The following is a 17,222-nucleotide window of genomic DNA, read 5'->3' on the forward strand; positions in this document are numbered from 1 at the left end:
CATCTTTGTTCTGCTACTTTAATTACAATTTTTGTTGAACCTAGCTTATGGGATAATCAGACTGTTCCTGTTTTCCATGTGTCACTTGATGAACTTCACTAAGGCCAAAATAAGTTATATGGGGCTGGAAAGCATCCTGTCTGGCTAGCTCTTCCTTATTAGAACAGGCTTGTTTCTTCTTCTTATAGAGCTTGTTTGATGAGCTGGATGGTGAGGAGATGCGCCGAGCTCGTACAAGATCCAACCCTTATGAGATGATCCGAGGAGCCTTCTTTCTAAACAGGTTAATGGAGGTTCTCTAATTTGCAGCCCTTAGACCCGTGGAGAGCAAGCTCTTAACAGGTGTCCATCTTACATTTACAGAGCTGCGATGAAGATGGCAAACATAGACTATGTCTTCGACTACATGTTTACAAATCCCAAGGATTCTCGTGGGGTGAGGGTTTCTCTATATCTGTAAATCACCAGTGCCTTTGAATGGAAAATTGGGCGAGGAAATCCTCACTTCTCATTTTTAAAATACTGGTCCATTAGTCAGGCATGTAGTTAGGGTGATGTAACAGTGTCTTGGGTGGTGGGAGACTTCTGGTGGGGTGCTTGAGTCTCTTCCCTTCTCCTTTTGCAGAGGCCTCTGATCAAGGAACATGGTGCAGAACTCTTGTACTTTGCAGATGTATGTGCTGGTCCTGGTGGCTTCTCAGAGTATGTCCTCTGGAGAAAGAAGTGGCATGCCAAGGGTTTTGGGATGACCTTAAAAGGACCAAATGATTTCAAACTGGAGGATTTCTATGCTGCCTCCAGTGAGCTCTTTGAACCTTATTATGGTAAGTGTATTAGGCAAAAACATGTCCAAGCATATATATCCCTCCCCTCTATTTCATTTTCAGAGTCAGGTGAAAGACTTCTGAGTTCTGAACAATAGTCTTGTTATGCCCGTAATGCTTTTGGGATCTACCTTGAAGGTATTATAGACGTTGCCTTACAGTATATCATATGAGGACTAGTGCTAGATGGGCAGGAGCCACACTTACCCAGATTGTGGCCACTTTATCCCATTCCTACACTGCTTAGTGGATACATTTTCATCTGAAAAATGTCAAGAAGATAAACTTATCAAGAAATAGCAAAACTTTACAGTTCTGGGATCACAAAAGTGGCATGCATTTTACAAAACAATGGGCAGCATTCAGCATTAGGTTGGAGGAAGTTCTTCCCTCCCAAGGAGCCTTCCTGTGACTTGTGGCCCTTCCATTGGACGAAGAGCCTTTGAAGATGGAGGAAGGCTAGAGATAGGTACTATGCTTAGTAGAGTAGTAGATGCAGACCTTCATCTTAGAATGTTTTCTATGAATTAAAGTGATTTTTCTGCTAAAAATAAAAGTGGTAGAAAATATTTAGAAATTATTCTGTGGCAAGTAACTGCAGTGATAAATTGTACCTATAGGTGAAGGGGGAGTTGAGGGAGATGGAGACATCACCCGTCCTGAAAACATCACTGCCTTCCAGAATTTTGTGCTGGACAACACAGATCGCAAGGGGGTGCACTTCTTGATGGCTGATGGGGTAGGTTCCTCCTCTTTCTTTGTTTTGCATGCTGAGCCTCTTAAGACGAGTAATCCTGCTTTCTGTGTTCTGTGACACTTCACTAATTAATTCACTGAGATTATTAGAAAGAGAGTATCAATGTTAGTTTACCTCTGGAAATGGTGTAGTGTTTAGAATGCTTAACTAGGACTTGGGAGACCCAGATTCAAATCCTTACAGTACTTTGCCATGGAAGCTTGTTGGGTGACCCTGCACCATTAACTCTCTAACCATAACCCTAAATAAATACATGGGTTCAACTTATTTTTGTTTACAAGGAGGTCAATGAATTAATTTTATTAGTACTGAAATACGAAAAAATACATATGACATACATTTTCACAGAGTACAACTTTGTAAAGAAGTTATAGAAGTCTTTGACAATCAACAGTTTTCAGGAACTCTGATTATTACACGGTTAATTCTCTTACAGTTACTTGCTTTAGGTACAGACCCTTCATTTGTAATTAGTAAGACATAAACTCCACTAAGCATTTACAACTAACAAAACTTTTAACTGTTAAACTTGGTAGAGTGTATTTTAAGTGAGGATGGTAGTGTTATACGAAAGGGAATTTAATGATAAGGTAGAATTCTTGTTTGTACAGAATGTGATACTGGGCAAACTTGCTCTGAGGACCATTGTTCATTTTACGTGCTTTCAGGGTTTCTCTGTTGAGGGGCAGGAAAACATCCAAGAGATTCTAAGCAAACAGCTGATGCTTTGCCAGTTCCTCACAGGACTCTCTGTTATACGAACAGGTGACTACAGCATCATTTTTTCTCTGTCTTCATTGTGGCTTCATACCTGGGTATTCTACAGCCTTTTCTATATCCACGTGATGTATCTCTTTTGAAAATGTTTTGATTGTGTTGTCTGCATGTTCTGGTTTCTGTTCTATTCGTTTTAGCAGGCATCCTTTACTAAATAGGAGCCTGATTGTCGACCTTGCTTGAATGATTTTTGAAAATATTTGAATGGGGAAGACAAGGGCTGTGGTTCAGTGGTAGAGTATTTGTCTTGAATGCAGAAAGTCCCAGGTTCAATCCCCAGTATCTCAAGATAAAAGGATCAGGTAGTAGTAGATTTGAAAGGCCTCCACTTAAGACTCCAAAGACCTGTTGCAAGGCATAGTAGACAACAGAGACTTTCATAGACTGATGGTCTGACTCTATAAGGCAGCTTCATGTGTTCATTTGTATTCTGCTTAAACTTCTGAAGTCTGGAGCTTCCAGGATTGGAGCACTGGGTAATTTTATAAGCATATTACCCAGGCAGCAACTTCTACTGAACTCTGTGAGACTTACTCTGAGCAAGCCTGTTTAGAATCAAACTGTCATTCTTCAGTCTTGCTCTTCTGAAATATGCCCTTGTTACCTTTTAGCCATGTTTGCTTCACCAGCATTTATTTATGTGCCTAAGAAATTCTTAGTATTGTTACCCTCCTGTTCTTCAGTGCTCACTCCAGCGTTTTACTCTGGTTTCTAGCCCCAAGACTATCCCGTTTCTCTTTCCATTCCAGTTTATCTAGTTGATTGTGTTGCTTTTAGTAGTAACCCTTCCTGGTGTGATAAACCTGAGACCCTGGACAGGAGCTGATCCTCTTTGACCAATGGTCAGACTCAGTGTAAGGCAGCATCATATGTATTGAAACTCCTGCTTAGCCACATTGCGTACATAACCTTGGAAGAGGCACCCACTCTCAAACCTATTAGCTGTAGGAATGAAGGATGGTAAGCTCCAGTCCACTCCATGTGTGCCTTAGAGGAGGGTAGGAACATATATTTGTTAAATAATAAATTCTGTGCCTTTTGCCTCATTCTTTATGAGCTGCTACCTTCTTTTTCTGCTCTAGGAGGGCATTTTGTCTGCAAAACCTTTGACCTGTTCACACCATTCAGTGTTGGCCTGGTGTACTTGCTTTACTGCTGCTTTGAACGTGTGTCAGTCTTCAAACCTGTGACCAGCCGTCCTGCCAATTCTGAGAGGTGAGACTGAGATAGGTCGGGGATGAAGTAGCTATTTCTTTAAGTGCTGGGATAAAGGGATTTTCGTATTTGTAGATCTTATGCTAAATCTATGCCTGGAACCTCTCTTGAAAGACAAGGAAGAACTGATTTAAGGACTAGAGGAGTAAAAAAGTATTTGAGAGGACTGCTGACCACCTACCTACTTTCTCTTCTGTTTTTTAAAAACACTCTGTTTTGTGAGAGGTTAGCAAAAGAGCTTTAATGCTGTACAAGATTTAAAATCTGTTGGCGCATCAGATTGTAAATGGTCAGCAGTAGAGGAGTGTGCTTCGGGTTTCTGATTTGGATAAAATACCCGAGTTGGACCGGATGTGTAAAGATTTGGGATTCCCAAATCAAAGCTTCCCTGAAGCATTCAGGTTGCTTCGGGAAGCTTCAGGGCCTGAGTTTAAAGGGCCCTTTCCCTGCCTCTTGCAAGCGGCAGGTCCCTTTAAACTATCAGCTGGCAGGCGGGGGGGAATCTCCCCACCTGACAGCTGAAGTTTAAAGGGCCCCTTTCCTGCCACTTGCAAGCGGCAGGGCCATTTAAACACCCCAAACCTCGCAACCCCCAGCCCCCCACCCACCCCACTTACCTTGGCTCTGCTGCTGCAGTGGTGAAGGTGGCAGTGGCGGCTCTGTCCTTCCTGGCTGCCCAACAGGCCGCTGCAGCCACGGAGGCAATGTGGCGGTGGTGGCAGCGGCTCCAGCCTTCCTTACCACCCTGTGGGGCTGCGTGCCGTTGGATCCAGCCTTCTCAGCCACCCTGAGCTGCAGGCCCAGAGGACATGGCGTGGTGGCAGTGGTGGCGGCTCCAGCCCTCCCCACTGCCCTGCGGGGCTGCGTGGCGGCGGAGGAGATGGAGAAGGCCCTTCCTGTCCCTCAAATGACTGCCGCAGATGCCATTTGAGCAGCAGGAAGGGCCGAAGACGGCGGCTCTGGCCTTTCCCGCCACCATGCAAGGCTACGCAGCAGCAGAGAAGGCCTTTCGTGCCCCTCAAATGGCTGCGGTGGCAGAGGAGGCTGCGCGGGCCCCACAGGAGCTGGCTCCGCACATCCCCGCTGCCCAGCTGGCCGCTGCAGCAGCGGTGGAGGTGGCGCAGTCCCCGCAGTAGCCGGCTCTGTGCTTCCCTGCTGGCGGCGGTGGCGGTGGCGGCACAGGCCCTGCAGGAGCCAGCTCTGCGCTTCCCCGCTGCCCAGCTGATTGGCCTCCCCTCTCCCTGCCTGCCAGGTAAGTGGGGTAAGGTGAGCAGCTTGCCGCTTTGGGAATCTGGTAATTCCGGATTTTTTTCCTGCTTCGGGCGGTGCACACCCCTAGTCAGCAGTTGCTGTGGTAACAGACCCTGAGAAAAGCAGTGTGGTCTTTTATTTATTTCTGTCCCCCTTCTGTCCCCATGGGAACTCAGAGCAGCTCAGAAAGAAAAAGAAACATACAATATATAATTTAGACAAGCAACAACAGCAAAGCAATGTATAGTACAACTCACAACCTTTGAAAATGAATGGAACTTCCTACAATTTCTTGTTATTTTGCTGCCTTTTGGATATATTTTAAATATAGGTACATCAAAAGAATTCGCAAGCAACATACTTTTTTATATATTGTCGAAGGCTTTCACGGCCGGAGAACGATGGTTGTTGTGGATTTTCCGGGCTGTATTGCCGTGGTCTTGGCATTGTAGTTCCTATTTTAGTATATGTGCTGCCGAAGCGAGCACGGCATTGTAGTTCCTGACGTTTCGCCAGCAGCTGTGACTGGCATCTTCAGAGGTGTAGCACCGAAAGACAGGGATCTCTCAGTGTCAAACCGTTTGATCCCTGTCTTTCGGTGCTACACCTCTGAAGATGCCAGTCACAGCTGCTGGCGAAACGTCAGGAACTACAATGCCAAGACCACGGCAATACAGCCCAGAAAATCCACAACAACCAGCATACTTTTTTCACTGCAATCATTGCCAAACAAAGCCCACTTCACAATAAATCAGGGGGTCATCATGTTACGTGAGTAACTATAGTATCTCTTGCCCTGCAGGTATGTAGTATGCAGAGGATTAAAGTCTGGCATTGATGAGGTGAAGGACTATCTTTTTGTGGTGAACATGAAACTCAACCAGCTGCGCAACTCAGACCAGGATGTTAATCTCGTTGTCCCCCTGGAAGTAATCAAGGGTGACCATGAGTTCTATGATTACGTGGTCCAGTCAAATGAAAGGTGAGTTCACTAGCTGCATTTGGACAGATATCAGGATTAATAATTAATCAAACCAAATCAGAAATGTTACCATTAAATATTACAAATCAAATAAAGGACCAGATCAACCAGCATTACAAATTTCAATGGTCTAACTCTCAAATACCATATCTGGGGATTTTTTATCCTAACCAACCTAAACTTCTAACCAAAATTAATCATCTTCAAAAATTCAGGGAAATAAAGGCAGACATTTACAGATGGAACAAACTGAATTTATCCTGGTATGAAAGGTACCATATAATTAAATCTTTTATAATTCCAAAATTCACATTCCTCTTTAGAATACTTCCAATATACATTCCACCAAGTCTGATAAAACAATGGCAGTCTACTCTTAATGGCTTCTTATGGCAATATAAACACCCAAGATTAGCTTTTGGCACAATCAAAAAGAAGAAACAGCAAGGAGGATAATAACTACTCAGATATTGAAACATACAATGCAGCTTTGAGGTTATCAAATGTTATTTATCTGTTGCAAGATAAAGCACAAACTGATTGGGTTAAGATCTTACCATCTCTTCACCAACCCATGATGACGCAAGATGTAATATGGTCCAAATACAATCACAGACCCAAAGAAAGCAAAAACAATCTCTTTTTCACAAGTATCATCAAAACATGGGATAAACACAAAAATAAGCTAATTCCAAGATTATCCTGATACTTGATATTATCATCACAGGAAAAATTCCCCAGAGAATATACCTCGCTTAACTTGCAAAAGAATCTATGACTAATAAACATAGCTTCAAAAGAAGGCCTTATTGGAAAGATAGAGCTAGAAATAAACTATATCAAGCAATTCCGTGGTATTGTTATTTTCAATTAACCCATTTCACCAATCAGAAAAAAATAAAAGATATAATGAGTAAACCAAAAAGAGAATTCGAGGAACTGCTAGATGCAGAAGGGCCTACTCGGAAAGGATCAATTGCTAAAATCTACAATATTCTTATCCAGGCAAATAAAACAAAGAACATATCATTATACTTAAAATGGCAGCATGACTGCAAAATTACAGTATCAAATGAAGAATGGGAAAGGACCTGGGCATCAAAGCTACTTAACTATCCAGTCATCAGCACAAGATTGCAGGCCTATAAAATAATTCATCAGTGGCACCTTACTCCCCCCAAATTATCCAGAATTTCCTTGGCTAAATCACCACTGAGTTGGAAAAAATGTGGAGAAGTAGGCTCATTTGGATGTTGCTGATGTCAATGTGAGTAAATAGAAGAATTCTGGGGAAAAGTCTTACATCATATCAGTCTAATAACAAGCTACACCATACCTTTCAAACCAGAACTTATTTTTCTGGACACTGGCAAAACCTTCCACCTCGACCGATAAGACAAGACTTGATCTCATCCCTTCTAGTAGCTTCCAAGACCGCCATAGCATCAAGATGGAAGTCCCAACAACCACCTAGTTTAAGCATCTGGTTTACTAAGATATGGAAACATCTCATAATGGAGAAGGTAGTGGATAGATTACAACAATCAGCAAACTATCCCAATTCATCAGACTTCTTAGAGAAGTGGTACCCATCTTTCTAGCAGTGATTCACAACCAGCAAAATCATATCAGTCATTCATAAATATTGAATTTTAATAACAAAATACAAAACATACTGATATAAACAATAGAGAAAAAAACTCCCTCCAATCTTAATCTTAACTCACAATGCCAGTATGTTATCTAGAATAGTTAATAGCATACAAGATACAGTATACGATGTTAGTATATCAGACTTGTTGTATATAGTTTAGTTTATGTTCTATATCTACTGTATCAATATCACTTTGTGTTTACTTGCATGTTAAATTGTTTGAATTTAGATAAAAATATTTTTTTAAAAAAAGAATGTACTGAACAACAAATATTTAATTCTGAACGTTAAAGAAAACCTGAAAGGTGAGTTCAAGAGCGATAAGAAGAAGCAGGATCCACGTGGGGGGTGGCAGCTAATGGGGCTACAGGCATGTGGTTGTGGCAGCCTTCTTGGGAGTGGCTTTTCTTAATCAGGAGCCTCACCAGAGTCTTGCTTTCAGAGCCTTTATGTTGTGAATCTGTGGGCAAGAAAGCACTGGTCCATGTGGCAGTTAATGACAGTTTCTTGTTAGTGGGCAAGTTTGGAATAGGTAAATAATCAAGTACTTCTCAGTGTGGGATTCTTTCCTTTTTCTCCCACTTTAGTTTTTTGTTTGTTTTTTTAAACTGTTACTCTGAAGAAAGAGTATAAATAACGTGCTTCTTATTTCTTTGACAATACTCTTAGAGTGTAATAGGTTATAGTATACTAGTTATTGTGCTCCTTGCTTATTTTTGACGTAGCTTTGGTTTACAAGACCTTCAAACAGCATGTCACGTCTTGGTGGTAGATAATCCATTCTAAAACTGAGAATTGTTTCTTCTTCCAGGATATGTAATGCTCAGATCAAAGCGCTAGCCAAAATTCGTGCCTTTGTTCAAGACACGTGAGTATCTTTGTTTTTGCTTATTAAAGTATGCTTCTTTGAGCAAGGAATGAACTGAGTGTGTGCTATTCTTTGAGATATTACAAAATCAGACTCACCAAATGGAGCATTCCTTTTGAAGATGGAGGGGCCATAGCTCAGTGGTAAATAATCTGTTTTGCCATAGAGGTCCCAAGTTCAACTTTAGCATCTCCAGTTATAAAGATAAGGGAGTAGGTGATGTGAAAGACCCTAACCAGAGACCCTGGAGAGCTGCTACCAGTCACAGTAAAGTATTTAGTGTAAGGCAGCTTGCTGATCATATTGTATTTTTGTTTGTTGCATGTTCGAGCTGTTGATTATATTGACTTGTACTGTGTGATCCACCTTGGATCTCAGCGAGAAAGGTGGATTAGCAAATAAATAAATAATTTTTATGGGGAGACACATGTCCCCCAAAATTAAGTATGGGGGGACTTGCATAACAATGGCTCCATTCAGCAGCAGAGAATGAGATGTGCTTAGTTGTTGAAATCAGTGGGAAAAGATACTCATGACTAATACTGATTTTGTCTTCTTTTTGATTGTGGCCAATATATTTCATGTTCGAATCTATAATGTAATATTCTAATTCTCTTAAATTTTCATTATTTCATTTGTTATGGGAGGGGGTCTTTTTAAAACATGAAAGCAATGCCTGTCTGTGAGGAAGGAAACTCATTTTTGTAGTCTGTTTTGTGCAGAAATTGATGTGTAAATGGAATGCGAGAATCTATCTTTGCAGGGGTGGTTCATGGTCTGGAATTATATTAATGTTGCAGCATTTAGCAGATTTTTAAAAAATATCTTCTAGCACCCTGAGTGAACCTCGACAGGCTGACATCCGAAAAGAATGCCTCCGGCTCTGGGGGGTGAGTAGGACCATGTAGGAGTGAACTGCAGCAACGTCTGCCTTGCAGCTCCTCTTTTTAAAATACATGTAAGGCCTGACTTATATGAGGAGGTCTTGCATCCTAAACAATGGCAAAATGTATTCTTTGTCAGAGTACATGTTTTCTTTGCTACCAGTAGACCTAGCCTCCATGAATTTGACTAACTGAACTAGTGGGCATCAGTACATTGTGTAGTAGTGAGTTCTGAAAGACAGTTATACATTGTGTGAAATAGAACTTCCTGTTGTCTCTTCTGAATTTGCTGTCCATCAATTGTGTTAGCTGACTTGAAGATCTAGTATTATATGAGGGGGAGAAAAACTCTCCAGTCTGCCGTCCACTTTTCAAAGGTCAGGATTACCTGAACCAAAAATGTTAATTATAGTGATTTCAAGGATGGAAATCTTCATTAGGACTAAGTTAGCTGTAAAAGTATGTTTCCATTTAAGTATAGCTAACATAAGGCAGGCATGTTATCCATATTTTGTACACCGACTCCCGGACTCATAGGGCACAGTAGGTATATGAAAAAGAAGGTGTAATTGGGCCATTCAGTTACTCATCTTTGCAATCTTTGCTCAGAACATGAATCAGCTTATTTCAGTGGGTTTTTAATCAAGCATTTTCTTGTCTCGATATGATTTCATTAATTGATAAACGCTGCAACATGTATTTCTTGCAAACTCTCATTTCCTCTGTATTCAGGGTGGAGTCTTCCTTCCTGTCCTTGACTCTCCCTCCTCTTCCATGAAATAAAGCATTTGAGGAGTTAATTAAAGAAGTTTGAGGCTTTTGCCATCTATTTTTATTGTTCATGTTCACTTTCAAATTGATATTCCTGCATTGCATGAGTTTATATGATAATTTGGTTAGCCATAATTTGCACATAGAATGTCTATGTGTAATTAAACTTTGATATAGCAACTGATATGAAATAGAGAGAGATCACATTTTAACATCTAGTCATACTTTCCCAAGTCTGCTTCTTGATATGGAGGCCTTTAAAAATATGACTGCTATTCATACATATAAATTCTGTTTCATATTTCACCTTTCACAGTGGGATAAGGTGACATGTTTGGTTATTGCTAATTCTGACAATTATTTACTTGAGCAAAGAAATAACTGATTTTGACTTCTGCTTGATTAATAAATTGGTTAGGTATCAAGCTTTAGAGTCATAACGTCTCGAGAGCTCAGTAGCAGCCCTTAGCTTTTTAAAGTGGCCACCATGCTTCCCTTCTCTTAGTAGTAGCATTCTGTGGGCATTCTGATGCCCACAGGATTCCCAGTGCTTCCTGATCCAACTTACAAGCTGATGCAAAGAGAGAAAGTGTCTCCTTATGTCCCTTCTCCTCTATTATGGGTAGCTGGAGGGAAGATTCTCCTTGCCCTTCTTCCTTCCACAACCATTGAAGTGACTCAGGCACTAGTTCAGCAGTATCCAGAGTGCTTGTCACATCTGGGGAGTGATATTTCCAGGGACGTCTGGCAAGGAATGTAAAACTGTATTTCCCAGAATACACCAGGATGGGAACAATTCTTTGGCTTGGGTATGCAGTTGAACCTAGAGAACATTTCAAGAATGTGAAACTCATCTTTCATGAGTAAAATGGAATTAAAACAATTAACTCAGAGTAAAAGGGAATGACACAATATTTCCATAATTATACTGTCTCCAGACTGTATTTGCATTCTTTCAGAGAATAACATTGACATTTTGAGCCTTTTAGATAGTCCATTTGTTGACCTAAGCAAAACTTTTCCTAACCACTTGGTGAAACCACTGTGTAGATGGGACTAGGCTCTACAATGGACTTTACCACTGAGAGCTTAGGAAAAGAAAACCAGTTCAGCTGCATCTTGTTTTCCCTGCTGGATCCTTCTTGGTTTGTAAGGATTTTTTATGGCATTGTAGTTTATAGGCTAATTACGTCCTGCACGGAAAAAGTATTTTATTTTTGAGAAAAGGAACTGATGTTTCCATTATTCATATTTAAGTGAACTGCCAAAACCAGCTGGACACTTTACAGGCATGTAAAAAGCTGCACAGGTAGATCGTAATAACACTTGAAAACCCACGACTTTTTTTGAGTTGCTTGTGGGATTCTATCATTCATAAGGAAGAGTGGGAAGACAAAAATACTGGGAAACCCCCATGGTACTAGGAAATTTCGATCAGACAATAGCCTGAAGGCAAAGTCAGACTTCTGAGCTTTGTTCTTTCTAATAATCTTTTAACCTGAGTTTGCGATGGTATTCTTTTCCCTTTCCCATATGTACCATTTATCCATCCATGGTGCTAACAGCAAAAGATGAAGTGTGACAGAATAAATGTAAAGTGAGAGCCAGATCCATCTGGATTAATCAGCTTTCTGGTTGCTTTAGATTCCAGACCAGGCCCGAGTTGCTCCATCTTCTTCTGATCTCAAATCCAAGTTCTTTGAATTGATTCAGGTGAGACTTTTCACTTTTATTCTGTGTGCCCAGACAAAATGCGTGCCCCTTGTCTGGGAAACATATAAAACAAAGATGCGAACACTCCCTCCACCCAAAACTTTATCTTAGCTTGTAGTTGTATTCAGCAATTGGTTGTTCACTGAAGTTCCCTTTTATAAGATTATACTATGATATTTTGGTGAAGTATGTTGGTGTGAGAGATGAACCCTCCCTAAATCCCCCCCACAGGAATCTTTTCATATACCTCCTGTTTGAAAGAATGAGTGTTACAGGAAGCTTTGTTGTGCTAGCATTGCTTCTTATGTAGTTAAAATGGCAACAAGCTGCTGCAGGGTGAAAATGGCACTTCCTCAGTCCCTGGAGTTCTGAAGTGGGTTATGTATGAGACCTAATGTAGTGGTTAGCAGGTTGGACTAGGGTCTTGAAGACTGAGGTTTGAGTCAGTCAGTCTGTTATGGCTCACACGCCATGCAAAAGCAGAACAAACAATAGTTAACTACCTAAAGTCATATCTCAATTTATATCATTCATCCTAGTACATCAGTCAATGAAAAGGGTTACAGGATGTCAAAGAAAATGACATACAGGACATTATTACAGCCCATATTTTCATAGAATAGGACAAATTTTGTACAGTGATTCTTTAGTCAACCCCAAACCATACAATTTTAAGTCTTTGGGCTTTTCCACATACTCGACATATTCCAGTTTTTCTTAGCAGTGAATCCCCAGCATTGGAATCAGTTTCGATAGGGTTCTTCAATACATGTGCGCTCCCGTTGCATTTGAACAGTTGTGGAATAGGTTTAGTTTGTTCTGCACATGCCTTAAATAATCATGATTTTCAAGTGAATGTGCTGTTGTCATCAGTGATATTGTCAGTGATGTTACAAACACCCAGGCCTTTTAAAAAAAATTCACATGCTTATAATGTTATATTTATTTATTTATTTATTTATTTTATTCAACGTATACCCTGCCCTTCTCACAAGCAGGCTCAGGGCGGCTTCCAACAAATACACTGTTAAAATACAATAAAAACCTTATTAACACATTAACACATTAAAATTCAGGTGCCATAGCAATATAATGGTTGAATTTTTTAAAAAAAGATCAAAAATGAACACATGGAGAAGTCTTTGTATGGGGAAACCTAAAAGGGGGGCAGCTCCACCACCAATAGCTAAGGCTCCCTCCCCATAGTCCAAACTGGCAAGCCCTGCCCAGGGCTACAAGGTGGAGGCAGGCACCAGCAAGGCAAACTGATGGGAAGGAGCCCAGAGTAGCAGTGATTATGTGCTTTTCAAACCATGCTGTTTTTTCTGGTGCCAGAAGTGGCCCTCTTAGGGCCCCTTCCTTGGAGCTCTAGTTATTTGCAATTTTTAAAATTTTAATTTATTTTTTTTAATTGTCATTTTCGTAGTATTATAGCAACCTACCATTGTAACCATACATGCAACAGATTCTCTGAATTCTTAGCTTTAAAGTGAGTTTCTAGCCCCTTCTAGAGGCATATGTCCACAAATGGACCGAGTTAGAGACTGACTTTTTAAAAAAATAAAAGCTGAAGATTTAGAGAATCTCCTGCGCCTGGTAACTTGACTGTAGTTGTAGCAGCACTAACTTTTTGCATAGCAATTGAAAAGAGAGCTACAACATGTTGTTCCCACTTCAAAGCTGTAATGTTACAATTTAATGGGGAGTAAGCTGTAACATATCCAAATAGCCCCCCAGTAGAGGTGGTAATCTTTCTGTCTGGCGGCATATGTTAATTTATCCCACATAGATCTCATATTTCTAATCTTAACAATGTTTAATTTCTGCCTTCAGTTCACATTTAATCATGTAATATTCCTTAGGAATTTCTCAGTCCACTGGCTCTGTAATCTTGATGACCCAGTTTTGAACCTTCACTCTGGCCTGGAAGCTTGCTGGGTGCCCTTCGGCCAGTCACACTCTCAGCCTAGTCTACCTTACAGAATCATTATGAGGATAAAATGGAGGAGATGAGAATGATACAAGCTGGTTTGGATCCCCATAGGAGAGAAGGGTGGGGCATAAATTAAGTAAATAAATAAAATTAATGCCAGTCAGTGAAGTAGACCTGTATAGCATCACAGTCCTCTCTCCTCACTTGTTGCAGGGTGCTGATATAGAGATCTTCAGTTACAAACCAACTCCTCTCAACTCAAAAACCTTGGAGAAGATCCGCTCAGTGTTGGATTACAGATGTATGGTATCAGGAAGTGAACAGAAGTTCCTTCTAGGTCTAGGGGTAAGTCATGATAGCCCATGTCCTACTTCAGTCTAGCTTCAGATCAAGATTTGGGACTGAATCAATATTGCTGGGTATAGGGGATGATCAACAACCACAGCTGGATATGGGCAATACATTACTGCTGATAGTTAGATCCAGGGGTCATTTCACAGAAAAAGAGCTGGAGGAACTCATTAGCATAACTCATTAGCATAACTCATTAGCATATGCCACACCCCTTGCCATCGCTGGAAGTGTGTCGTTAGCATAGCTGATTTGCTTATGCCACACCCCCTGGCATCACCTATCCTGGCTGTTTTGGACCCAATCATGGCCATTCAGGGCTGAAATTGGGCCCAGAATGGCAAAAAGGGGCTGAAAATGGCTGAAAAGGGGCCCAAAATGGTCAGGATCGGGCTGCTGATGAGCGGGAGAGTGATCAACTACCCATTAGAGGCCCGATCTGGGCTGTTTCGGCCCCAATCCAGGCTGAAACGGGCCCAAAATGGCTGAGAGTCAGGTGGGCGGGGCCACCTGACATGTGACCTCTTTGGGGAACTGCCGGAACTGCGTTCCTGTGCATTCCTCCTCAAAATGAGCCCTGGTTAGATCTGTCATCAGCATATGCTAAATTTACTGTGATATCCTGGTGAATCAGCTACATTTGGGGTGAAAGGGACAGCTCTCCGTTAATTTCTCTCCATTAATTTTTTTGTCTCTTTTCTTGCTGGCAGGAAGCAAAGGGTTTCCATGGGAAAGGCAGATTCAGCTAGTTGGGATCCAATTTTAGTTAACTTAGGTTCTGTGTTTATTAACAGTACCTCCCAAGGAAATTGGGTTATTTTGACCCCAGAAGTAATTGAAAAAAATTGGTTTACCCATTTAAAACTTCCTACAGACACTAATCTCCTGTTACGCTTTCTCCTCAATGAACTCCAATGCCCTGAAGTCCCTCTCTTCCCTCCATACTTCCTTTCTTTTTTAAGTTTGAGTTTCATCAAAAGTGGCTCCCAACAGACTTGGCTTGAAAGTGGAAGTACTTGGTATAATTGTATTTGGGGGTTCTAGTGACTCCAACAAATATTGAAAAATGATTTTAGCACTGTTTCCATGTATAAATAGATGGACCAACACCTATTATCTCAATTTTATAGGAAGGTGGAGCAAACAGTGAAAACTAAAATTTCCATAATTTATATCCATAGATACTTGTGCAAAAATATCATAGCCACATGAAAAAACTCAAATGCAGTTTTGGAAAATGAGGTTATTCTAGCCCCCTGCAAGACAAGCCTGGGCATGTTTGTAGGCATCCTTTAAACCTCTTCACATTTTCCAGACTTGAAGGAGCCATTCAGACTGGAACTTTAGATGATCCCTAGCCGTCTGTCCACTGAGCTGATTGTTTCCCATTGTTATGCTCTATCAAAACTTCTGTTATGCCCATAGCCACATTGAAAAGCTCAAATTGAACTGTATCACAATTTTGGAAAATGGAGTCATTATAGTCCCTTGCAAGAAAAGCCTGGACATGTTTGCAGACATCATATGAACCTCTTCACATTTTCCAGACTTGAAGGAGCGATTCAGCCTGGACCTTTAGATAACCCATAGCCATCTGTCCACTGAGCTGATTGTTTGTTTCCCTTTGGGATTCAGGAAGAGCTCTTAATTGTGAGGCTCCAACAGGTGCAAACTTAGGACAGGTTACAAGAAGGCTGGCAGAAAGAATGCTGATATTTTCTCTTCTCTTTGTTAACCCTTTAACTGGCAGGAATGGAATGCCCCTTTCCATTGCAAGGGTCTGTTATGTGCCTATTTTTCCCTTTGTACTTCAGCAATGCAGGACAAAGAAGTGTAAAATCTGGAATCGGGGTAAAAAATACCCCTCATTGAAAATATCAAATCCTCACTGAAATTTAAATGGGGTAAAATTGACTCCACCACTTTTAATGGTGGCAGCGGCAGGCAAGTCACACATGGTGGCAGGTTCAGTATTTATAAAAGTTAAAAAGAATTGCTTTCTTTAAAATAAACTGCGTCTTGTGCTTTAAAAGTGGTGGGGTCAATTTTACCCCATTTACATTTCTGTGAGGATTGGATGTTTTCAATGAAGGGTATTTTTTACCCCGATTCCAGATTTTACACTTCTTTGTCCTGAATTGCTGAAGAAAGTTATTCTTGAGGCCTGATTTTTTTTCTTAGTAGCTAATGAGAGATTGAGAGAGCTATCAGGTTTCCATTGAGGGGGTTGTAAGTTGGAGTCATTTTTTTTTCTTGGGAGGGTTAAACTGTTTTTAAACTTCATTTATTTATATTGTAAGCTGCCAAGTTCTTGCAACGTAGAAAGGTAGCTAATAAATGTTTTAAATAAATAAATTCCAAGATTCTATCACCAGTGCTCTTTAACCTGTATGTAAAACCTTTGGCTAAGATCATCAGGAACTTTGGAGTGGCTTGTCACCAATACATGTGTGACACCTAGTTTTATATATCATTATCCAGGTCTTCAGAAGCAGCTGTGTGAAGGTTCTGGATCAATGGCTTTAGGCTGTGGTTAAGTGATTAAGGGTTAACAAACTGAAGCTTTATCTAGACAATACAGCAACTATGTTGGTAGGGATGGCGGAGTGCATGGCTGGTGTTGATTTACGAGATTTAGATGGGATTAAGATTTCTTTGGTAGAACTCCCAAGTAGAGCCTGAGAGTGTTCTTAGACCTTGCCTTAAGCAGGCCAGTGCTGTTGCTAAGAGCGTCTTTCATTCAAGCTCTCAAGCTGGTCCGTATTTAGGGTCTGCAAACATATCCATACAATCTATGCTATTGTGATGTGTTCTTTTTGGGGACTGTCTTTAAAGAATGCTCAGAAGCTTCAAGTTGGTGGCAATGGCAAGACTCCTTTCAGCTGCTCAGAACATCTCACTCCAGTGTTGTATCAATCGCACTGTTTTTTTTCTGGGTCCAAATCAAAGTGCTGGTTACTTTTAAAGCCTTCATGGCCTTGAGCTGTCAAACTTACCAAACCATGTCCCAGTATACTTCCATATAACTGTTACGTTCCTCAGACAGCTTTCTCTTTGTGGTACCTGTTCTTAAGACTGTAGAATGATGGCTAAGTCAGGGGCTTTCTGTATGGCATACGTAGTCCTGTGAAACGGCCTACCAGAGTGGATACAAAGCATGCCTTCGCTGGTTTATGTTTAGGAAGACAGACAAAAAAGTTCTGCTCCAGAGGGTGCTTGGAGGAGAATTAACTGTTTCTGCA

General features: G+C 40.9%; 1 protein-coding gene across 1 annotated transcript in view; it reads left to right on the forward strand.

Moving 5' to 3' along the window:
- CMTR1 (cap methyltransferase 1) overlaps positions 1-17,222 on the forward strand; it is a 50,403-nt gene that overhangs the window by 20,243 nt on the left and 12,938 nt on the right. The window contains exons 7-17 of the mRNA XM_054977994.1: positions 189-283; positions 364-436; positions 626-824; positions 1,445-1,563; positions 2,250-2,346; positions 3,441-3,573; positions 5,627-5,806; positions 8,272-8,328; positions 9,161-9,218; positions 11,628-11,696; positions 13,843-13,974. Of these exons, the coding sequence (XP_054833969.1) occupies positions 189-283; positions 364-436; positions 626-824; positions 1,445-1,563; positions 2,250-2,346; positions 3,441-3,573; positions 5,627-5,806; positions 8,272-8,328; positions 9,161-9,218; positions 11,628-11,696; positions 13,843-13,974 (1,212 nt within the window). The remainder of the gene's footprint in view (positions 1-188; positions 284-363; positions 437-625; positions 825-1,444; positions 1,564-2,249; positions 2,347-3,440; positions 3,574-5,626; positions 5,807-8,271; positions 8,329-9,160; positions 9,219-11,627; positions 11,697-13,842; positions 13,975-17,222) is intronic.

The sequence above is a fragment of the Eublepharis macularius genome, chromosome 1 (assembly GCF_028583425.1).
Source record: "Eublepharis macularius isolate TG4126 chromosome 1, MPM_Emac_v1.0, whole genome shotgun sequence".
NCBI classification, from domain to species: Eukaryota; Metazoa; Chordata; class Lepidosauria; order Squamata; family Eublepharidae; genus Eublepharis; species Eublepharis macularius.